Source organism: Rhinopithecus roxellana, chromosome 11, assembly GCF_007565055.1.
Source record: "Rhinopithecus roxellana isolate Shanxi Qingling chromosome 11, ASM756505v1, whole genome shotgun sequence".
Taxonomy (NCBI): Eukaryota; Metazoa; Chordata; class Mammalia; order Primates; family Cercopithecidae; genus Rhinopithecus; species Rhinopithecus roxellana.
This window is the reverse complement of record NC_044559.1, coordinates 72,337,274-72,361,185: the sequence shown is the minus strand read 5'-3', so window position 1 is coordinate 72,361,185 and position 23,912 is coordinate 72,337,274. Positions and strand designations below refer to the sequence as shown.

The window sequence follows — 23,912 nt, the reverse complement described above, 5'->3', positions numbered from 1 at the left end:
CACATGAAATGATCTCTCAGGACTTCAGGGACTAGAAAAGCCTTTAATCCTTTTCCTTGCAAAGAATGCTGCTTGGGGCTGAGGAATGGATACATTGACCCCTTGAGGGCCCTGTCTGACAGCCTGTGTCCCTGGAGGCTTGGGTGACTCATAAAGTAAGAGGCAGCATGTGAGAAAGTGCCCACCAATCCCAAGCTCCAGACCTTGAGTTTCTTACCCCCTTTCCTGGCTTGGGAGATAGGGGAGCCGAGAGTGCGGGTGACACAGGCTGCCCACTAGCACCTTGTCCTTGGACACTAAGGCAGAGCCTTAGTGACAGCTGAGGAAGGAAGAAAGTGGAAAGATGTGAGCCACCAGTGTGGCACTGGGAGGAGGAAGGGTGGGTGGGCAGGAGCCGGAGAGTCCTGAGTCCTGAGGAAGTTGGTAGGAGAGATCCTGGGGATAACGGGATGTTGGAGTCAGTGGGGGAATCTGAGGTTAGGGGAAGGGTCATGGGATGCATGGGGAGGGTGTAGGCTTAGAATCAGGAGTCTGGAGGGCTGGGAGTTGGCTGGAGGAGCCTGGCATTGGTGGGAGGAGTCTGGGAATTGGTGGGAGGTTCTAGGAGCTAGTGGGCAGGAACTGGAGCAGCATCAAGGGGTTGGTGGGCAGGCGAATGGTCAGCAGGAAGGCCCCCATCAGTAAGGGCTGATGAGTCAGAGAGTGAGGGCCGTGGGCTGGGCCTGGGGACCCTGACCACAAGCTCCATGGGCTCCCGGGCCTTGTTTCGATAAGCCCGACGGATAGTGTCTACTGCACGCTGGTGGGTCACCTGCTCCAGACTCTCTCCGTCCACTGCCACAAGCTCGAAACCAGCCTAGGATGGAGTGAGAGAGTCACATCCCTCCCTCCCCATGTCACCCTGCACGAGCCCCCAACCTGAAGGCAGCATCTTCTCACCTCCACCCACAAGGACACTCCTCCCCCATCTGGGTGGAGGGGATGGACAATGAGACTTTTGTGCCTGGAGTTGTTGGGGGCAGGGTGGGGCACAGACAAGGGCTCTTTGTCCCTTGGGGCTCAGGCTCAGGCTAGCATGAGGGGACAGAGTTTTCCCTGGGCCTGCTCATCCTGCTTGTCTGAACCCCCTCACCCCAAGCCTCCTCCCACAACCTGGGCTAAACATGTCTGGCTGGAAGCTGAGCATGGCCAGCCCATCTCCTGCCTGGTTTCAGCTGTGGGCTGTGAGGGTGGGCCTGGGCATGCTTCACCCACCTGCAGGGCCCCACTGAGGAAGGCGGCCCCCCCAGGGAAGATCTTCTCTATCTTCACCATGGGCTGCACCTTGGACTCAATGCCCCCAGAAATGCTGATGCCTAGTGATGGGGAGAAACACTGTGAGAGAGTGTAGCCGGACCCCAAAATGCAAGCTCCCTGGAGAAACCTAGAATCCCATCCCCAAACCCAAGGCCCCAACTTCTCCCACATCCCTACATTCTGTTACTACTCAAATCTCAATTCATTCCAAAATCCTCCAGATCCTAGCCCCTCAAATCTAGACCCCACCCAGATATACACCAGATTCCCTTTTATTTATTTATTTTTTGAGAGTCTTTTTTTTTTTTTTTTTTTTGAAACGGAGTTTCGCTCTTGTTGCCCAGGCTGGAGTGCAATGGCGCAGTCTCGGCTCACCACAACCTACACCTCCCAGGTTCAAGCGATTCTCCTGCCTCAGCCTCCCAAGTAGCTAGGATTACAAGCATGTGCCACCATGCCCGGCTAATTTTGTACTTTTAGTAGAGACGGGGTTTCTCCATGTTGGTCAGGCTGGTCTGGAACTCCTGACCTCAGGTGATTCGCCCTCCTCGACCTCCCGAAGTGCTGGGATTACAGGCGTAAGCCACCGCGCCTGGCCGAGACAGTCTTACTCTGTCGCCCAGGCTGGAGTGCAGTGGCGCAATCTCAGCTGGGCTCACGGCAACCTCTGCCTCCTGGGTTCAAGTGATTCTCCTGCTCAGCCTTCTGAGTAGCTGGGATTACAGGCGCCCACCACCACGCCCAGCTAATTCTTTTGTATTTTTAGTGGAAACGGGGTTTCACCATGTAGCCCAGGCTAGTCTTGAACTCCTGACCTCAAGTGATCCACCAGCCTCGGCCTCCCAAAGTGCTGGGATTACAGGTGTGAGCCGCCGCGCCTGGCCCAATAACCCAGATTCTTTTCCTGGGCCCAAGCTTCCTAGTGTCTCCTGCCAGGCCCAGTCCCACCTGGACTCACCTAAGGACTGCTTCATCTTGGACAGTGTCACTGTCTTCAGCTCGCCACTGGTGGTCTTCATGGCTGCCTCCTCGGCCATCCCCTCAGTTCCATTCTCCGAGGGCCCTTGCTTGGCCCCCACCTTGGCTGCCTCCCCATCCAAAGATTGTGGCAGAGGGGGCCTGGCCTTCCGAGGCTTGTGGTAGCGCCCATTGGCCATGCTGGGGGCAGGGGTAGGCGCAGGGGATGAGGAGCGTCTACCCGGAGACTTGCCTTGACCCCGGCTGCTGCGGCTGCGGCTGCGGCTGCGGCTGCGGCTGCCGCTGCAGCTCTGAGCCTGGCCCCGGACCTGGCCATGTGGAGGGTGCTCTCGGCTCAGGGGTTCTGTCAGCAGCCAGTTAGGCCTCGGGGGCCGGGGAGCCACAGGGGGTGGCTGGGGAGGGGGTGTGCAGGCACTTCGGCGGGGGGTGAAGGCATCTACTGGCACGTCTTGGAGAGGGGGGATCCCTTTATGAGGGTGGCGAGGGGCAGAGGCACTCGGAGAGACCTTGAGGCCCCCCAGCCGCTCCCTCAGCTCCCCATCATCTTCCTCTTCCGGGAAGCCGTTCACCGGCAGCAGGTAGAAGCCTCCGCGGCTGTCTGGGGAAGAGCGCCAAGGTCAGCTGCCCACTCCTCCCCTCCCAGCTTGGACCACCTCTCCAGGACCCAGGCCTTGCTTTGGTTCGTGTGGGGCCTGTGAGAGCCAGGCCCGAGTTTGTTCAGGAACCAGTGCAGTGCGGCCCACCCATAGGGTAGGCGGACAAACATGTTCTATTAGACTCGCTTTTTTTTTCTTTTTATTTTTTTTTTGAGATGGAATCTCACTCTGTCGCCCAGGCTGAAGTGCGGTGGCGCAATTTTGGCTCACTGCAACCTCCACCTCCCAGGTTCAAGCGATTCTCCTGCCTCAGCCTCCCCGAGTAGCTGGGATTACAGGCATGTGCCACCAAGCCCAGCTCATTTTTGTATTTTTAGTAGAGATGGGGTTTCGCCATGTTGGCCAGGTTGGTCTCTACCCCTGACCTCAAGCGATCCACCCACCTCAGCCTCCCAAAGTGCTGGGATTACAGGCATGAGCCACCGCTTCCGGCCGAGAATTGCATTTTAATACTTCCTGTTGGAATCGTTACAGTTCTATTTTAATGTGTCTAAGAAAAAATACGACTAGCACACCAAACGTAATTTCTCAGAGATTACTGCATAGAATGAGACTAGATTTTAAAAGTGAGCAGGTTTCAAACCAACTATTAAGTAAATAATAGTACAGGTGGTGACCAGCGGATGTGATAAAATGGCTCTGGTGGACAAGAGCTTTCCTTCAGGGGACCGCAATGTGCCTGGAAGCCACAACTGCCTCCCTGTGGGGAAAGAAGTAGAAGGCCCATCCTCCTTTCCCGAATCTCCCCAGGGTTGTGCCCCTCCCTGGGCTCTGGGATCTGACTGACCAGGCACAGGGGTGATAAGGTGACGCTTGGGCGGCGTGTCCTGCCGGGCTGGTCTCAAAGCAGGAGGCCGGACTGGTTGGAAAGATGAACAGGTCAGAGGCAAGGCACCCCACCAGGCTCCCAGAGGGACACAGCTCAAGGGGCTCGGCAATCTCTGCAGCCCTCTCCACCACGGGGTCCCATCCCCATCCCCAGCAGGGCTGGGACCCAGAACTCCCGCCTCCCACTGCTGACCTGCTCTGCTCTTGAGGGCCTCAAAAGCCTCCAGCTCCACAGGCATCACCATGCTGTCAAAGCGGCCCAGGTCTGTGGGGGCCACCACACTCCTGGGAGAGGGTGAGAGACAGCAGGGGTGGGAGGGGCAGGCAGGGTTTCAGTTCTGGAGGTGCCAGGATGCCCTTCAGCCCTTGGGAGGTTGGGGGTGGTACCAGGGATCCCCTTCCTGCCCCCAAGCCCTCTCTGCAACCTCCTCCCACCTGATGTCCCGCAGCAGCAGCAGCTTCTCGGGCCTGTCCAGGATGGCCAGCAGGGGCCTCACCAGGTCCTCCACACCTCCCTCATGCACATACTGCAGATAGAGGCACCACAGGTCAGACAGCAGTGGGGACTTCCAGAGCTGGGTGAGGGGGACACCAGGGCATGCAGGTGTTTCTTCTACACAGGTAGGGACCTATCCAGCCCTGCATGCCTTGGGAAAGGTTTACTCCACCCCCAGCTGCCGCAGGGTGGTCTGATCTTGGTGATGGGGTGGAAGCCTGCAGTAATAACAGACCTGCAATAAATAGCAACAGCATTGGTAACAGTTTTGGGACAGACACTTTTCTAAGCCTTTTACATACCATCGCTCAGCAACCACCCTGAGAAATGGCATTAATTATTCCTGTTTTACAGATGCCGAAACTGAGGCTCAGAGAGAAGGCCTTCACTCAAAGCCATATACATAAGAAAGTGTGAAGAGGGACTGGAACCCGGGAAGTCTAACTCTTGCTTGCTCTGGTGCCGGAAAAGGATGTGCAGGGAGTGGACTCTCCTCCCCACCCCCACATCCCAGGCAGAAGGAAGGAATTTGAGCCAAACCCTAGGTTGTGTGCCTGGCTGTCCCAGCATGTGTCTGCACACAGACCTACAAATTAGACTTTGTTTGGGGCTGGAATGGGAGCCTTGGGGAAGGGGCGGCTCTGCAGAAAGCCTCTCCGGTCAGTTCCTGGGGCGGGATGGGGGGCGGGGTGGAACCCCTTCTGCCTGGCACTGCCCGGATGCCACCAGCCACACCCCACTGACTCTGAAGACCTGAACACTGGGAGCCATCCCACTTGGACAGCACACCGACCCCTTGTGGCGAGAGGGAGACTGAGTCAGTGACATGCATGCATAGAACACTTTCTATGGGCACAGGCACAGAGACAGAGCATGCCCTGGTGGTCAGAGTGAGTCATTCATAAATATCTGGAAATAAATACAATACAAACGATGTGTGTGGCCCCAAACCACACACAGTTACAGCGACTCACACATATCAACAATACATTCCCTTTTGTCTGGAGAGACACATATGGTGCAGAACCAGCCCCACATGTGCACACGCTTTAAGTCTATGGACTTGGATTCGTTACCCACTAAGTACCAGACCCTGTACTGGGCAGCAGGGGCACAAAGATCCTGTCTCAGATCTTCAGAAACTGGGTCTAGTGGGAGCGAGGGGCAGATGAGTCACATACCCCAGTGAACTACAAGTCAGGGGCAATGGAGCACAGGGAGTCTCAGAGGAAGGTGGGAGGATCCCAGTGGGCTTCATGGAGGTGGTGGTATTCTGACTGACTCTTAGAAGATAGATGTAGGGAACAGCACAAAAGTTGGGAAGAAAGTGTTGCAAAGGTGGTGTGGAAAAATGAGTAGATAGTGGTTTAAACGTGGCCATGGGGTCCATGAAGAACCTCCCTGCAGGGCTGTTGCACAGGTTGTGACTATGTGAGTAGCGTCCCTGAGGTTGTGCAGGTTGTAACCTGTATAAACCTATGCGGCGGCCATGGGAAAGTGGAGGTTGGTGGATTAGGGAGTTGAATCGGGGAGGACCTCGAATGTGAGAGCAGGGAACTTGTACTTTATTCTGCCAAAGACAATGGGTCACCAGGTGACTTGGGGAGTGTACAGCGATCAGAGAAGGGTTTCCTTTCCTTCCCTCCCTCCCTCCCTCCCTCTATCTCTCTCTTTCTTTCTCTCTTTTTCTCTTTCTTTCGAGACAGATTTTCACTCTTGTTCCCAGGTTGGAGTGCAATGGCGCGATCTCGGCTCACTGCAACCTCCATCTCCCAGGTTCAAGCAATTCTGCTGCTTCAGCCTCCTGAGTAACTGGGATTACAGGCACCTGCCACCATGCCCAGCTTTTTTTTTTTTTTTTTTTTTTTTGTATTTTTAGTAGAGATGGGGTTTCACCATGTTGGACAGACTGGTCTCGAACTCCTGACATCAGGTGATCCGCTCGCCTTGGCCTCCCAAAGTGCTGGGATTATAGGCATGAGCCACATCACCTAGCCAATCAGAGAGGGGTTTCTGATTCTTGGTCTGGCAGCTGTAGAGAGATGGCTCACATAGGGAGAGAAGGGAAGCCTGGGGTTCAGGGCTACTTGCCCCAGTCACCAGGAGAACTTTGCTCATCACTCCGGCCAGGGCTCCATTGCTGAGGGTTTGATCTGTTGGTGTGGGGGGCTTGGGTCAGGTTTGGGTGGTGGTTGAGCTCGGCAGGTGGTATGGGAGCACAGTAGGAGGTTTGGGCAGAGAAGGGAGGGATGAGGGAAAAGGAGCCGCCAAAGAGACAGACCCAGAGTCCCACCTCATGGACAGAGCCTGCATTGCCCTACTTAGCGCTGGGAGCTGAGGGTGACACTTTCTGAGTTTAGCCCAAAACCCTTTAGCTTCCCCCCAGCACACACCCCCATCTGCAGCTCTGCTGCAAACCGGGCCTTGGTAACAGGATGCATAAATGACCATGTCTCAGTCTCCAGGTGACAATGCATGGACACACGCATACACACACGCTAGCCAGACACGTGCTTGCTCACATGCACACACACACACAATCGTGCAGTCATATCAACACAAACCAGGTACCCCACAGACACGCCAGTGCACACACCACACAGACATGCAACACAGCCCCACTCTGAGCAAGGTGAAGGGTGAGGGAATCCACAAACAATTTTCCAAGACCCCCCAGCTCGCCCTCACACACAGTGTGCAGACTCCTCACAAGGAGCCCAGCGTACACACCCAGGTCTTCCTGAGACAGGCACAGAAAAGGACCTGCCAATCCTGGAGGGAGTGAGCCGTGCCCCACAGCCTCCCCAACATGTGGGCCCCAGAGACTCCTTCAAATCTGACTCTCTCCCCACCCCGGGGCCCTCTGGCTCCTTTTGAAGTGGAAGGGAACAGAGAACAACAGTTTAGGTGTTGGGGGGCAGGGGTTGAGGTGTGGTGTGTAGGGGAGGCAAAGGATTACTTACTTGGGCAATAGGGGAGAGGACCTGGCATGAGGCCAGGCCTGCTGGGTGACCCAGGAGCAGAGGGTGGCATGCAGGGAAGGATGGAGGCTCAGAGAGGGCAGAGGCAGGTGACTGCAGGGACTCCCTTTTCCCACTCGGGAAAAGTGTCCTCTCCTTCTCTTCTCAGCTTAAATACCATCTCCTCTGGGAGGGCCTCCCAGCCCACACCATCTAATATGTGTCTCCTGGTTTACCCTCTCATGTTCTTTTTCTTCACAGCTCTTCGTGTGACTCATCACCATGGGCGTTTTGCTTCTAGTGACTGTCTAGCTCTTCTTCCTGTGAGCTGGCAGGTGTGTGTGTGTGTGTGAGACAGGGGTGACTTCTGATTTGACTGACCACTAGCCTCCTGGCATCAAGCCCAGACACTGGTCAGTGGACAGTGGCCTGAATGAATGATAGGCTGGGTGACCGAAGGACCATGTGCCAAGGCTGCAGGCGGGATGGAGGCTTACCCGGGAGCAGTGGCGGGTGACAGCCAGCACCTCATCATCAGTCAGCAGCCTTTGGGCCAGGTCCTGAATGAGGGGCCGCCGGCTCTCCCAGGCCTGAACCTGCTCATCCACGTTGGGCAGCTGGCTGCAGGGACTCCTGGACCTGGCAGACAGCAGGGCCTGGCCCCTCTCCTGGTCTGCAGGGCAGGAGCCAAAGGGCGTGATAAGGAGCCAGGAGTCATCAGGGGAGGGGAGAGGGGCTTCCCTCAGCAGGGTTGGGCCCCATAACTGGCCAGCTGAGAGTCCAGGTGCCTGGGGCAGGATCCTAGCCTAGCCTATATGCTCCCACTGTGGTTGCCCACAGCAACCTGCCCACCAATGCAGCACAAACTCCAGCCCCTCAGCCCCAACACGGACCCCTATACCAGTTTGTTTCATAATGGGGTCTTAGCCCAGTGCCCCCAGAGCCCCCTGAACATGCACCATCATAGTCGTCTGTTCCCCAGTGGCGCCCCAGCACAGGCTCCCTCATCACCCCCAAATATATCTTTGGGAGTCCCAACACAAGCTCCTAAAATGCACACCAATATCTGTCTGCCACCCTATCTTTCCTAGTAAGCTTAGTCCAATTCTTTTAGCTGCCCCCAATATGTACTAGTCTAGTTGCCTGATCCCCCATGCTTGACCCTGACTGAGTTTAGTCCAAAGTCACTTAGCTGGCCCCCAGCATGCACCCTCATCTGCCACTCTACTGTAAACCAGGCCTTGGTAAAGGGATGCATGAATTACCGCGTCTCAGTCTCCAGGTGACAAACTTCTGCACTGGGCCCACGCTCCCTGCTGTGAAGAAGAAAGAGGCTCAGCTGCAGGTCTTGGCCCGCAGTCTGAAAATGGGGGTCAGGAGGGCTCAGGACAAGCTGGAATGGAAAATTCAGACTGGAAGTAGGTGTAATGGGGAGGCAAGAGGCTTGGCCCTGAGGGACTTGAAGGCAATGCTCAGGCTATGGACTTCCTTCATAGGCAATGGGGAGTTAGGATGGTTTTGGATCAAGAGAGGGTGCAGTCTGAGCTCTGCTTATGCAAATTCACTTGGAAGCAAATGTATGGAGGGAAGAACCTCAGGGACAGAGCTCGGAGAAGTACCCACCTTCAGGGGACGGAGGGAAAAAGAGGAGCCTTGGAAGGAGATAGAGGAGTGGCCAGAGAGGTGAGAGGAGAACCAGCAGAGGGCAGGGCCTTGGGAGCTGTGGGAAGAGAGATGGAGAGGGGCCAGGCAGCCCTAATTGGAAGGGATTATCTCTCCCATGGTACAATCACCTTGAGACCCTAGAACTTCCCACCCCAGGGCGAAGCAGGGTCCAGCTCCTCATCCTCTGGTTGTTTTGTTGATCCGACATCCACCCCCCTCTTCTGAAAACAGCACCCTGATTTTCTCCTGGGGACCCACCCCGCTCTGTTCTTAGCCCATGTACTCCAGGGTGGGTATATGACCCAGGCTGGCTAACAAAAGCACTTTCTCTCCCACATCATAGCGATTTATTCTGCATGGCACAGGATGTCAGCTGGGCCAGGGACAGCCTACCCTGGGACTTCAGCTGCAACTATTTAAGGAGAAGCACTTTCTCCTGGGGTTGCTATGCAATAGAGGCCATCTTACCCCTAAGTCGGCAAAGCCCACAACAGTGAAGCCAACTCACGGGAGAGATGGAGGGGGACAGATGTCTGATGATGTTGCTCAGATGTTTAGACCCAGCTTAAATCAGTAGCTGAGCCAAGATGTGCTTTATTTTTCTTTTACTTTTTTTTTTCTTTAGAGATGGGGGTCTTGCTATATTGCCCAGGCTCGTCTTAAACTCCTGGGCTCAAGTGATGTTGCTGCTTCAGCTTCCAGAGTAGTTGGGATTGGCCAGGTGTGGTAGCTCATGCCTGTAGTCCTAGCACTTTGGAAGGTTGAGGCGGGTAGATAGCTTGAGTCCAGGAGTTTGAGACTAGCCTGGGCAACATGGTGAAACCCCCATCTCTGCAAAAAAAATACAAAAAAAAAATTAGCTGGGCATGGTGATGCACACTTGTCATACCAGCACTTTGGGAGGCTGAGGTGGAAGGATCGCTTGAGTGCGGGAGGCGGAGGTTGCAGTGAGCCGAGATCATGCCACTGCACTCCAGCCTGGGAGACAGAGCAAGACCCTGCCTCAAAAAAACAAAACAAAATAGTTGGGATTACAGGCATGTGCCACTAAGCCTGGAAGAAATGCTTTCTAAAGCTAGTGTGAGTTGAGTCTCTGTCACGTGCAACTCCAAGAGTCTTAACTCATCCACCCTTGGTCTAGTCTCTGAAACTCACCAGAGGGATGAGAGTGAGTATCTTGTGAGTATCCTTTCGCAGACCCTGACATGGGTACAGCCTGGGCTAGGCCCTTCTACCTGGGCTCCGATCTAGAAATGGCTTTGCTCAAGGATGCTTCTAGAACTGAATTAAGCAAACAGAACTCTGACCAGGGGAGGTGAAGCCAAATGCCCTAGGAAAAGTGTGCCCTACCGCTGCCACCACCAAGAGCACAGGGATCTGATCAGAGCTCTCCCACGTCCTTGCTGTGCTATGATTCATCAGTTTTCCTTTCTATAAAATGGGGAGATGAGGCAGTATAACAATGACCACTACATTTTCTGAACACCTTCTGTATGCCAGACAACGTACTAAATGATTCACATACACTAAATCACTTGCTCCCCACTACTGTTAAAGAAATAGGTATTACTGGCTGGGTGTGGTGGCTCATGCCTATAATCCCAGCACTTTGGGAGGCCGAGGCAGGTGGATCACATGAGGTCAGGAGTTTGAGACCAGCCAGCCTGACCAACATGGTGAAACGCCCTCTCTACTAAAAATACAAAATTAGCTGGGCATGGTGGCACATGCCTGTAATCCCAGATACTTGGGAGGCTGAAGCAGGAGAATCACTTGAACCTGGGAGGTGGAGGTTGCAGTGAGCTGAGATCGTGCCATTACACTCCAGCCTGGGCAACAAGAGCAAAACTCCGTTTCAAAAGGTAGTAATAATAATAATAATAATAAGAAAGAAAGAAAGAAAGAAAGAAAGAAAGAAAGAAAGAAAGAAAGAAAGAAAGAAAGAAAGAAAGAAAGAAAGAAAGAAAGAAAGAAAGAAAAAGAAAGGAAAGAGAGGAAGGAAGGAAGGAAGGAAGGAAGGAAGGAAGGAAGGAAGGAAGAAAGAAAGAAAGAAAGAAAGAAAGAAAGAAAGAAAGAAAGAAAGAAAGAAGAGAAAGAAAGGAAGGAAGGAAAAGTAGGTATTATTATCCCCATTTTACTCATGAGAAAACTCAGGCTCTCAGGGGTTGAGTGGGGACTCAGCTGGTAAAAGGCGGTGTGGGATCTCAACTCAGAACTGCTGGATGCCGAAGCTAGTGGACTTGACCTTGTCTTCCTGTTTGATCAACCCACTACTTACCTTTCTCTGTGTCCAGGTGAGGGCAAGCTTTGGCCGGGATCCCGCTGTCCAGTGTCCAGGCCTCTCTGCGCCCACCCGCTGCTAGCCTCCCCTGACGCCCTCCCTTGAAGAAGAGGTTCATCAGCGTCTTGGACCGCTGCAGGGCACCCTTCTCCCCAGGGGACCCCGACTGCTCCTTCTTCCGCTGCTTCTTCTCCTCTGCAGACACGAGGGAGCAACCGGGGGTGCTGGAGGGATGGGCAGAAGGGAAGGACAAGGGGCAGGGGTGTGGAGAGGGGCAGAGAGAAGGGAGAGGAGAGGGCAGACAGGATCTGCAGCTGTGCGGGGGTGGGAGTGCGGTTCCTCTTCCGACTTTCTGACCCTTTCCCCAACGCACAGCTGTGGCTATGTAAGGAATCTCCATTGAGGCCCAGTTGGAGAAGGGCACACATGCGTGCATGTGAGTGTGAGCAACTGTGTGTGTAAACAGGCCTGGGAACTCCAGGATCCAGGGGCTGGGGTAAGGGCTGGTTCGGGGAACAGGGACTGAGACTAAGGGTGAGCATGGGGTCCAGGACTAATTTAAAGTGGAGCCCACAGCAGGGTCTGGGCAGCCTGGAGCTTGGGTTGGGCAGGGGCTGCGTCAAGGCCTGGGGCAAAGGGAGGGTTGAGCCCAGGACAGGGTGTGAGGCAGGTTTTGGACCAGAGGCTGTGGAGGGAGCAGCAGCCACCCATCCCCCACGTACCCCACAATGTCAGGTGGCTCTGGGAGCGCGTGATAGGGGGCCGGGGTCGGCTGAGGGCCAGTAGCAAGGCCGTCTTGGGGGACTCAGAGAGGGCAGAGTCAAGGCGGCGGCCGTGCTGGGGGCCGTCCGAGCGGATGGCGGTGTCCCTGAGGATGACTGTGGGCCGCACGCTGCACCAGGTCTCCACCCGGCCCCCGGCATCAGGCTCCGTCTGCATGGCTGTGTCGGCCCGTCCCCAGCCTGGGCCGCGGCCGCCGGGCTCCTCCGGCCCCAGGCAGACGTCCAGGCGGTCCGACGGCAAGGAGCCTGAGCTGTAGGGGGCGCTGGAGGCGCACGAAGAGACGCTGGAGCTGCTCTCAGAGGCCGGGGACAGCTGCTGCAGCACCCCGTTGCTCACTGCAGGGAGTAGGGAAGCCAGAGGTCAGCGGGCTTGCCTCAGGGCCCTACCGGACTTGCATACCACTCTTGGGCTTAGGGGTGGAGGAGGCAAGGTCAGGCAGCAGCCTGGGTTAGAACCGCAGTGGTGGGGAACCCGCAGCTCCGAAATGCTGCCACTGCCCTAAGGCATGTCACTTCTCCAATCACCCACAGGGACTCCAGACCCTAGGAGAGCCTGCATTTTATCCGCAGATTCTCAGAGAGGAGCCCAGAAATAGCTCTAGATTGTGTGAAGGGTTTTGGTCTTCTTCTTTCTTCTTCTTCTTTCTTCTTTCTTCTCCCTTCTCCCTTCCCGTCCCTCCTCCCTCCTCCTTCTTCCTTCTTCCTTCTTTTTTTTTTTTTTGAGACAGAGTCTCATTCTATGGCCCTGACTGGAGTGCAGTGGCATGATCTTAGCTCACTGCAACCTCTACTTCCTGGGTTCAAGCGACTCTTGTGCCTCAGCTTCCCAAGTAGCTGGTATTACAGGTGTGCACAACCACACCCAGCTAATTTTTGTATTTTTAATAGAGATGGGGTTTCATCATGTTGGCCAGGCTGGTCTCGAACACCTGACCTCAGGTGATCCACCCACCTCAGCCTCCCAAAGTTTTGGGATTATAGGCATAAGCCACTGTGCTGGACTTTGTTTTTTTCTTTTCTTTTCTTTTTTCTTTTTTTTTTTTTTTTTTGAGACAGTCTCTCACTGTGTCGCCTAGGCTGGAGTGCAGCTCCTCAGCTTACCACAGCCTCAAACTCCTGGGCTCAGGCAATCCTCCCACCTCAGCCTCACAAGTAGCACAGACCACAGGCCCTCACCACCACTCCAGTTAATTTTAAAATTATTATTATTATTATTTTTGAGATGGAGTTTCACTCTTGTTGCCCAGGCCGGACTGCAATGGCATGATCTCTGCTCACTGCAACCTCTGCCTCCTGGGTTCAAGCAATTCTCCTGCCTCAGCCTCCCAAGTAGATGGGATTACAGGCATGGGCCACCATGCCCGGCTAATTTTGTATTTTTAGTAGAGACGAGGTTTCTCCATGTTGGTCAGGCTGGTCTCAAACTCCTAACCTCAGGTGATCTGCCCATCTCAGCCTCCCAAAGTGCTGGGATTACAGGCGTGAGCCACCATGGCCGGCTTAAATTATTATTTGTAAAGACGAGGTCTCCCTATATGGCCCAGACTGATCTTGAACTCCTGTGCTCAAGCGATTCTCCCACCTCCCAAAGTGCTGGGATTACAGATGTGAGCCACCGAGCCTGGCCCTTTTCTTCTTCAGAGATCCGGGCCCCACCCTCAGGCCTCCACCCTTTCCCTCCAACCTTGGAGATCTGAGCCACTTACGTCGATCCAGCCAGCAGTACTCAGAAACCATTTCTTTGTAGGCAGGGTACCGGCCGGTCTCCTGGGGAGGGGATGGTGGGCACAGGAGGGAAGGGGGAGCAGTGAGGACGGAGAGTGAGAATGGGGCGGGGGTGACAGGATGGGAGTAAACATTCAACTTCATTTCGGTCCTCCAAATTCATCATGCTCTGGCCATACAGGCCACTTTCTTTCTGAACATGCCAAGTTCCTTTGTACCTCAGGGCCTTTGTACCTGCTGTTCACTCTGCCTGGAGGCCACCCTGACCCCAAGATACAGGGGCCTTCCTGAATTACTCCATTCCATCTCTCTATTAATTTCCTTAGAGCATTTGTCAACATCTGCAAGCATCTAGTTTACTGATATGTCTCCTTCTAGTAGCAGAGAACTTATCTGTCCTGTTCACTGTTGCAGCCCCACTTCCTCGCACCGTGGCCAGCACATAGCGGGTGCCCAAAAATATTGTTGAATGAATGAGGGGCAGAGTGGGAGTGAGGAGAGATGTTTGGGATAATCTTAGAGGAAGGAAAAGGAAAAATTGGATGGGGGAGAGGTAGAAATGGGTGGGGGAGGGCAGCAGAGGAGGCACCCAATGAAGGTTTCACTCCAAGTGAAGGCTTGGGGAAACAGAATGGTAGAGCAGAGGCCAGGGCTGAACACCAGGGGAGAATGAGGTGGCATCTCCTCCAGGAGCCGGAATGAGAAGACCTGATCCTCAGACAAGTGTGAGACCCACAGGAATAATGAATCCAGCCACCTCCTGTGAAATCCAACCTCTGGCCCCAGCCCAGCCCTCCTTGCTCTATGCCCTGGGGATGCCCACCACCCCTCCCTTCTGGGCAAGACATTTGTTCCTTTCAACCCTAGGCCTCCACCCTTCATAAGAAAGGGGCACCACTCTAGCACTGTGGGGAGCAGGACTGGAACTAGGCCCAGCCACTGACCAGCTGAGTAAGTGACCTGTTTGTGAGTTGCTGTGCCTCTCTGAACCTCAGTTTCTTCTTCTTCAAAACAGGGATGAGAACAATGCCTGTCTACCTTCTAGTGGCTGTGGGAACGTCATAAATTGCCAAGCATAATTAAGAAGTAGGGTGGCCTGGGAAGCCCCTCCTCTAGCCTCGCTTCTCCCTGCCCCCACAGTTCTGCCCACCTTGATGGTCAGCATGATGTGCGTTTGGCCCTTCAGCACCTCCACGGCCTGGCTGTGGCTGATGTCGTCAAACCTGACACCGTTGGCCGCCAGGACCTTGTCCCCCACCTTGATGCCATTCTCCTCGGCCAGCCCACCATGGTCCACTCTGAGGCCAGACAGGCATTAGTCTGATAGGCCCCTGGCCTGCCCTCCCTCACCCCACTCCAGACCCCCTTCTCTTGGACACAAGACTGTACCAGTCAAGCTCCTTGACCCTCCTACTGGGGCCTCCCGCCCCTCCCAGGCCCTCACTGAGACAGGTGGTTGGCCAGGCCTCACTTGCTGACCATCCCCACATCCCAGCCTAGGCCCTACTCCACACCCCATTCTCAGTTCTACCCCAAGACACTTCCTGCCTCAGCCCTCACTTGGACACGTAGATGCCCAAGCCAAACTCCTTGCCCCCACGGATGTTGAAGCCCAGGCAGAAGTCGTCGGAGGTTGTGTATAGGTGGACGATGCGCCGGACACCATCTTCTGAGCTGGTGTCGGACGGTGTCGAACCGCACTTCTCCACTACCAGGCGCCGATTCACCACATCCACCCTGGACAACAGCAGGGGGCCCTCAGGCAGGGTCCTCCATCCGCTGCCACCCACCACCCTCCCAGCAGCTCTGACAACTGCTGGGAAAGTGGGGGTTGCCTTTGGGGGACTCTCCAGGCCTGAGACCTGCAGTGGGACATAGGTTCATTAGCTGGGAAAGCAGCCTAAATCGCCTCTTTTTATTGAGCAGCTGCAATGTGCCAGGACCATTCCTTTTTTTTTTTTTTTTTTCTTTTGAGACAGGGTCTTGCTCTGTCCACCCAGGCTGGAGTACCATGGTGTGGTCATGGCTCACTGCAGCCTCAATCTCCTGGGCTCAAGCAGTCCTTCCACCTCAGCTCAGCCTCTTGAATGGCTGGAATTACAGGCACATGCCCACCATGCCCAATTTTTTTGTTTTGTTTTGTTTTAGATGGAGCTTCACTCTTGTTGCCCAGGCTAGAGTGCAATGGTGTGATCTCGGCTCACCACATCCTCAGCCTCTGGGTTCAAGCGATTCTCCTGCCTCAGCCTCCCGAGTAGCTGGGATTACAGGCGTGCTCCACCACGCCTGGCTAATTTTTTATTTTTGATAGAGACAGTGTTTCTCCATGTTAGTCAGGCTGGTCTTGAACTCCCAACCTCAGGTGATCCACCTGCTTCAGCCTCCCAAAGTGCTGGGATTACAGGCTTGAGCCACTGTACCTGGCTTTTTTTTTTTTTTTTTTTTTAGAGAAGGGGGTCTCGCTATGTTGCCCAGGCTAGGTCCCAGTTCTAATCCTTACAGCACCCCTGTGGGGAGGTGGTGTTTTGCCCCCGGGTTTCACAGCAGGAGCAGCAGCAATGCGGCAGCAGGACCACTTGGATCTGAGAGAGCAGAGCCATTGGAGGAGGGCAAGGGACAGATGTGGTCTCTCCTTATTTTGAGGTAAGGCCTTTGGATCCCCTGTATTTCCTGTGCCTGTGAGCAGGAGGAGCAGAAGCCTCTCCCCTCAGTGGGTTTTGCATGGTGGTAGGGTTGGGGTGAGCTGGGGCACGGCCAGGGCTAGGATGAGGGAGTTGCTGCTCACCACGTGGTCTTCTCCTTGGAGAACTTGATGCCTGGCACGCGGCCCATGCGCCGCACCATCATGTGCAGGCGGCTGCTGCCCGTCAGCACCTTCACGGCGCTACCCATGGTGATGCTCTCCAGGCTTAGCCCGTTCACTTCCGTGATCTTGTCCCCCACGCACAGGCCAGCCCGCTCTGCACCACAGGATGGGAGTGGCTGGCATGGGGCACTCGGGAGAAGGGTCCCCAGGGTGGGGGCCTCCCCCATCAAATGGAGCTCCTTCGAGTTCAACTGATCTCCTCAGTCAGAGTGGGGATTGTCAGAGCAGGGGCTGAGTGTTCCCAGTGCCTAGGGATCTGTCCCTTAAACCATTCTGCCCTGAGGGTGAGCCCTGTCCCCCCATCAGTCAGGCCTTCCAGAGTTGGGGACTCTTCCTTCTGTCCCTGACAGCAGCATCCCCTGCAACTCACTGAGGCTGGAGTCACATCCTAAGCCTGGACTTCAACCTGGGGGTTCCGCTTACCTGCACTGCTGCCTTCCTCCACTTTGCTGACGAAGATGCCCAGGCCATGCTCTGAGCCCCCACGCACGCTGAAGCCCAGCCTCCCTGCTGGACTCTTCTCCACCCGGACTGAATGGATGATGTCACTTTCATCACTGTTGGCTGTGGGGACAGGGATTTAGGGATGCTCCCATGTTCATTGCGGGCATTGAGGGCCCCTGGGTTCCCCAACTTGGCGCCTGCAAAGGCTGGGTTGCTGGGCACAGTCACATAGGCATGTAGGGGCCTAAATGCAGTGGGGCAGGTCAGCCCATTTTTAAGGCCCCTCTGGGTGATTTTTATTTTATTTTATTTTAAAGTAACAGGGTCTTGCTCTGTCATCCAGGCTGGAGTGCAGTGGTGTGATCATTGGCTCCCTGCAGCCACAAACTCCTGGGCTCAAGTAATCCTCCTGCCCCAGCCTTCCAAGTAGCTAGGACTACAGGCATACACCACTGTGCCTGGGTTATTTTTTAATTTTTTGTAGAGGCAGGATCTCACTTTGTTGCCCAGACTGGCCTCAAACTCCTGGCCTCAAGCAATTATCCCACCTTGGCTTACTAAAGTGCTGGGATTACAGGTGTGAGCCACATGTCCTGCCCCCTCTGAGTGATTTTGAGACCATGGGCCAGGAGGGTGTGGAAGAAGGTGAGATCAGTGGGACAGGACTCTATGCTAAAGACAGTATTCTCTAGCCAGGTATAGTGGTGTATGCCTGTGGTCCCAGTTACGTGGAAGGCTGAGGCAGGAGCCCAGGAGGTCGAGGCTGCAGTGACCTGTGTTCACACCACTGCACTCCAGCCTGGGTGACAGAGTGAGACCCTGTCTCAAAAAAAAAAAAAAAAAAAAAAAAAAGGAAAGAAAGAAAAGAAAAAGATGTTGTTCTCCTTCCTTCTTAGTGTGTGTGTATGAGTGTGTGTGTGTGTGTGTGTGTGTGTGTGTGTGTGTGTGTGTGTATCAATGCTTTCTGAGCTTCACATGCCCATGGGCCTGGGGGAAGCCAAATTAATAAACAATTCTGTTACTCCGAGAGTCAGATGGACAGACAAGAAGGTTCAAGATTCTGTTCTATGGGGCACAGTTGAGGGTGTCTGGCCTCATTAGCTTGCAGCATAAATTAGTATATTAGCTCTATCTTCAAATGCTTGTAGAGCTACCCAGTGGAAGGCATTGGATGTTTTCATCTGTGTAAACAGAACCTGCCTGCAGTACTCTTGCTCACATAGTGGAATTAGACAGAGGCAGATTTTGTCAGGAAAAACTTTCTAAACCATTCAGCTATTGGAAATGGAATGGGTTTTCTTTCTTTTTTTCCCTGGAGACAAAGTCTTGCTCTGTCACCCAGGCTAGAGTGCAGTGATGTGATTTCAGTTCACTGCAACCTCGGCCTCCCAGGTTTAAGTGATTCTCCTGCCTCAGCCTCCCAAGTAGCTGAGATTACAGACATGTGCTACCACACCCGGCTAATTTTTGTATTTTTAGTAGAGATGGGGGTTTCACCATGTTGGCCAGGCTGGTCTCGAACTCCTGACCTCGTGATTCGCCTGCCCTGGCCTCCCAAAGTGCTGGGATTACAGGAGTGAGCCACTGCCCCAGCCTTGAAATGGAAGGGATTTTCTAAGACAGATAGTAAGCTTCCCATCTTTGGAGGCATGCAAGCTGAGACCCAGCAAATCTCTGGGATGTTATGGAATCCCTGAGCACCCTTCCATCTCTTAGACTCTGTGACTCTGGAAGTCAGGGTTCTAGGAACTACCTGGCTACATGGGGAAGGAAACCCCAAGCCACACCGCACTGCAATATGTATGTGCCCAAGGCGGCCCTCTCCATCACACTGGGGAAAGTAGGTGGGGAAGAGGGTTCCTAAAGGCTGAACCTGTCAGGTAAGGATTCTTTTTTTTTTTTTTGAGATGGAGTTTCACTTCTTCTCCCAGGCTGGAGTGCAGTGGCTCAATCTTGGCTCACTGCAACCTCTGCCTCCTGAGTTCAAGCGATTCTCCTGCCTCAGCCTCCCCAATAGCTGGTATTACTGGAATGTGCCACCACGCCGGGCTAAATTTTGTATTTTTAGTAGAGACAGCGTTTCACCATGTTGGCCAGGCTGGTCTCGAACTCCTAACCTCAAGTGATCCACCTGCCTCGGCCTCCCAAAGTGCTGGGATTACAGGCATGAGCCAAGGCACCCGGGCCAGGTAAGGTTTCTGTAAGGACTCTGATGGGTGGGATTTTGATGGGTGAGGGGAAAGGGAGGGGCACTGATGAGGGGAAGGAGCCAGGGAGGCTCAGCTGTGGGCCCTTGAGGAGGCCTTCTGGTTACAGAAAAGCAAGAAGGCTGGAGGGGTAAATCGGGTCCCAGGTGAGAAGCTGAGATGTCTTCGTGGGTAAGGGCTACTCTAGAGGCGTTTGACAGGGAGAAATCACACACATACACACACACACACACTCTTCAATTTGATCTAAGAGAAGTCAGGTTACAGGGCACAGCCAGGGCAGCTCAGAAAGAAATCCCCAAGGGCAGCTTGTGGGGAGGGGTGGTGCAGGACAGATGTGGGGGGCCAGGGCTTTCCCAGCTGATTAGATTACACAGATCTCAGGCCACTTACAGCCTTAGCCAAGGAGCCTTTTGCTCCCTTGCTGTCAACCCTCTCTCCTCAGGGCCTCACTGGGGCCTCCCTAGGGCCCTGGGTCAGGGAATGTGAAATCTGAGGTTTTCCAGGAGCCTGGGCCCTGCAAGGATGGAAACTTCTCTACCTCCACTGCCCCAGCCTCTCCTCCAGGTGCTCCACTACAGCCCCGGCACTATCCTTGCTTCTGCTCTTGCCCCCTTTAGCTATTCTTTATACAGTACCCAGAGTCAGCTTTTACATTAGATCATGTCTTTTCCCTGATTAAAAACTTCAACACCTGTTCCTGCTTCTAGAACTCCAGTCTCCTCACCATGCCTTATAAGGCCCTGCCTGGGCTTCCCTCTGCCCACCCCTCCGCCCTCCCTTCCACCCTCTCTCCCTCACTGAGCTCTGGCCAACCTGATCTTCCTGTTCCTCGTGGAGGTCAAGCCCTTCCAGTGTCCCCTCTGCCTGCAGTGCTCCTGCCCAGGCCTTTAGAAGGTCAGCTCCTCTTCCTCATTTCCCTCCTGGCTCAGACACCACTTTCTTGGAGAAGGCTTCCTGGAGTATCCTATCCCTCCTCCCAGTGATTCCCTCTTGTAGGGCTTCTCAAAGCATTGTGCTGTATCAGCAGCATCAGTGTCATCTGACAGCTTGCTAAAAACAGGAATTCTTTCACTTTACCACAGACCCACCGGACCAAGAAGCTCTGGGACTGAGCCCTGCAATCTATCCCTGAATGAGCCTTCCCGGCAATTCTGAGGCATTTGAGGTTTGAGAAGCACCATTCTATCATATCATCAGATGATCACCTTCTGACTCTTCTCATCCTTTGCCATTGTTTGCTTATTTGTGTTATTTATCTGTCTCTTTTGACTGGACTGTAAGCTCAATCATGGTGGAGACTTCGTAATTCTCTTGTAGTATATCTCTAATATGTTGGACAGCACTTGTATTTGATAAATATTTTTTTGAATAAGTGAAAGAGTAAATGGATGGATGGATGGACAAACTAGGAGAGTGATGAGAAATGCATTAAGGGTAATGCTTTCCTGGATTAAAGGTAATGTATTTTCTCTGGGACCAATTGAGTTTAAGGAGCTGGTGGGGCCTCATGGGGCTGATGTAGGTGGCAATGTCCCTCTTCCCACTGTTTATTCCTTATCAGCTACTTTACTCCCTGGGAGTGATCTACATAATATGGGGCAGGGTTCCAGGCTGCGGGGACTTGGGAGATGTCTGCGCTCAGGCAGAGGGGAGAATTCTGAACTCAGAGGGTCCCAGCCCAGTCAGAGGAGAAGCCAAGTGGTCAGAGCAACTCCCCAGTCCCTCACTTGCTAGGAGATCCTGCTTCCTTGGCTGCACAGTGGCAGTAGCATGAGGCAGAGGGAGAAAGCAATCATGAAACCCTGGAAGAGGATCTTTAGAGGGATGGTATAGGCCAGGCACAGTGGCTCATGCCTATAAACCCAGCACTTTGGGAGGCTGAGGTCAGAAGATCACTTGAGCCTAGGAATTCAGGACCAGCCTGGGCAACATGGTGAAACTCTGTCTCTACAAAAAGTAAAATAAAATAAAATTAGCCAGGCTTGGTGTTGCATGCCTATAGTTCTGGCTTCTCAGGAGGCTGAGGCTGGAGGATCACTTGAGCCCAGAAGTTTGAGGCTGCAGTGAGCTATGATCACACCACTGCACTGCACTTCAGTTTGGGTGGGCGACACAGCAAGACCCTTTCCCTCTAAAAAAAAAAAAAAAAAAAAAAAAAGGACAGTATAAACAGCCCTTGCATCATACATGGGCAAAGGGAAGGGGTGGGGGGAGAGGGAGGGAGAGAGGGAGAGGGAGAGAGAGAGAGTGTGTATCAGAGGGAGTATAGCATAGTTCTTTTCATAGAATGGGACAAATAAAGACTGCTGCGGTGCCTGCTTCCCTTTTCCTCAATGTCTCTTAACTCCCCTGGAGACTTCTGCTCCCTGAACAGAATGACCGCGGTGACCCTCAGCAGTGCCCTGTTGCTCACCAGAGGGTGAGGCATAGACTGGTGTATGACAGGGGTGAGCGTGCCAAGCCACTGGTGGAGGAAAGCCTGTTCCCTGAGCAACATGCCCACCCCTGTTCCGGTGGCCTAGGGAGGGGAACAGAGATGCCCCGCTGGGTCAGAGGGGGAGGAACAGGGCCTGAAGAGTCCAGTCTGGGATCCAGCCAGGGCAGCTCTGCTGGCTAAGAAAGAGGAGAGGAGCTGGAGATATTTATCTGGTCCTGCCCACAGAAAGCCCACACTCAGGGGGCCTGGCTCCGCCCCTGGCATTCAAGGTCCTGTCTTGCTCACCAGCTCTTAGTCGCCTCACATCTGTCACTGCAGCCAGGCTGGCTCCTAAGTGCCCACCCACCATGCTCCATGCTTTTCATTTCCAGCCTTTGTTGGTGATAGCTCACCCCTGTCACCAGCTGTTCTTGTTGCTCTGTCCTGCTACACTGTAGATTTCTGGAAGGTGAAGAGGGAGCCTGATTTCTCTCTAGGTCCCTTGTAACACCTCCCCAGGGCTGGTATAGAATTGGTGCTCCATGAAGCAGCATTAAGCAACTACATAAGCTTAGGTCTCCCCTTCCCTGATGGAGCTCCCTCTCCACCCTCAACCCTCCTCTTCTGAACATTTGCTGTGCTGCCTTCATTCCCCTCCTTCAGCACTGAAGCCCTGAATTCTGTCTACCCACTTGGGCACTGACTCCTCGCAGCCCAGCACAGAGCTTGTCACACAATGGACTGGTTGATGGAGGATGTCCTCCTTTATCCTGCCCCATCCCCCAGAAGTACACACAGTGGATCTGGAGAAGGGCAGAGCCCATGGGAGAAAGAGGCCAGTTCAATCCCCTGCCTTGCCCACCTGGGGCTAGCATACCACATGCATGCCTTTCCCTGCTGCCATGGCCTTCTCTCCCTCCTCTGACCCTTCTACCACCCTGGACCCCTGCAGGATTGGCCTGGAGAAGAAGCAGGTGAGGAAGAGTGTATGGGTTCCCAGGCTGCCTGCCACCTCCCTGTGACTCCCATCTCTTGAATTCCCCCACTCATACAGGCTCTGCCTCCTCCTGCTGAGTTCCCCCTGTCCCCTACCCCCACCCTCCCCAACCCAGGCCGGTGGCTGGGTCCCACCCCCACCTTCGATGGGGGAGTTGATGAGGATGACGCGTCCCATGGGCGATGAGGCTCGGATTCCGCGGGCGGGCCCGTTCAGCAGCCGTTGCTGCTTCCTTAGCAGGTATCGCGTTGCGGTGGAGCCTGAGTCGCTGCCTAGGTGGCCTCGGGAGGAGATGGAGCTCAGAGAGCCGGAGCTTAGGTCTCCTAGGCCCAGTGGGTCGAAGCCCACTGCGAAACCCTGCGCCATGGCGGCTGGGCTAGGGCGGCACCCTACAGGTCCAGAAGGAATCTGCTAGCTCTGGAGAGGCCAGCCCCGCGTGCTTCGAGCTCCATGAGCCTCTCTGAGGGGATGGGGTCTCAGTAAGGTGAAGGCCCTTGCTTGCGATGCCTCTCAGAAGTGTAAGCTCCAGGCCTGGGCAGGGAGAGCAGGGATGAGGGAGGGGTGTAAATGTTTCCCCTGCTGCCCTCCAAAACTTCCACCCCTCCCTGCTGGTTTAAGCATCCTGCCCTCCCATGCCTTAGGCCCCCCTCCTGTCTCACCCCAGACCAGAAAACTGCCCCATCCAGGCACCATCGTGGACTCTTGCTCACTTTATAGAAGACAGGTGGGAACCTTTCACCCCTCATTGCTGCTGGCGGCTGAGTCATCTACTCCCGTCCTCAGTCCTCAGTAGAGGTTGAGAGTGGAGTTGGGATTACTGAGGGCCCTGGGGCTTAGAGCGGTGTGAGACAAAAGAGAGGTCCGGACAGCTCATGGCATCACCTCTCTCATGCATATGCGGGTATGGGGGTGGTCCGGGATAGGGTGGGGGCGGCGTGGGGCGGGCTGGGCCTCAAGGACAGGGCTTCAGGACCTTAGATAGCTGAGGCCGAGGAAGCCCCCCAGACACCCGCGGGCTCCAGGCTGCGGCTCCGGGTCTAAAGAGTCTGCATGAACCTTTCCCAAGCTTGCGGGGAGGATCCGCTGGAGAGGGGTCCCACGACATCCCGCGCAAAACCCAAGGCCAATTCCCTCAGAGAAGCTCTGGGACCCAGAATGAAGCACCCCAATATCAACTCGGCCCTCCAGGCCCCCCACCCCTTTGTGCCTGGTCCCCCTCACCTGGTCGCTGCTGTGGCGCCGCCAGCCTTGTCAAACCACCCTCGGGCGAGAGCTACTGTGGCAGTCTGCAAATCCCACCCACGCTCCGCGG

At 54.5% G+C, this 23,912-nt stretch overlaps 1 protein-coding gene across 2 annotated transcripts; it reads right to left on the bottom strand.

The window, feature by feature from the left end:
• Positions 1-607: 607 nt before the first annotated feature.
• Positions 608-23,906, bottom strand: PDZD7 (PDZ domain containing 7). Of its 2 annotated transcripts, XM_010356115.2 has the most exons (17): positions 23,822-23,878; positions 22,741-23,131; positions 16,957-17,097; positions 16,453-16,627; positions 15,228-15,404; positions 14,818-14,965; positions 13,649-13,709; positions 11,883-12,278; positions 11,158-11,355; positions 8,480-8,530; positions 7,712-7,887; positions 4,194-4,285; positions 3,952-4,043; positions 3,718-3,789; positions 2,255-2,872; positions 1,255-1,355; positions 608-856 (listed from the first exon to the last, which is right to left on the bottom strand). In XM_010356115.2, exons 2-17 carry the CDS (start codon positions 22,964-22,966, stop codon positions 608-610), a joined length of 2,973 nt encoding a protein of 990 aa, XP_010354417.2. In that variant the 5' UTR covers positions 22,967-23,131; positions 23,822-23,878. The 2 variants fall into 2 exon arrangements, with proteins under 2 accessions (XP_010354417.2, XP_030796517.1); XM_030940657.1 differs by lacking the exons at positions 608-856; positions 1,255-1,355; positions 2,255-2,872; ... (3 more) ...; positions 7,712-7,887; positions 8,480-8,530 and adding an exon at positions 9,426-9,710 and having other exon boundaries at positions 23,822-23,906.
• Positions 23,907-23,912: the final 6 nt, after the last annotated feature.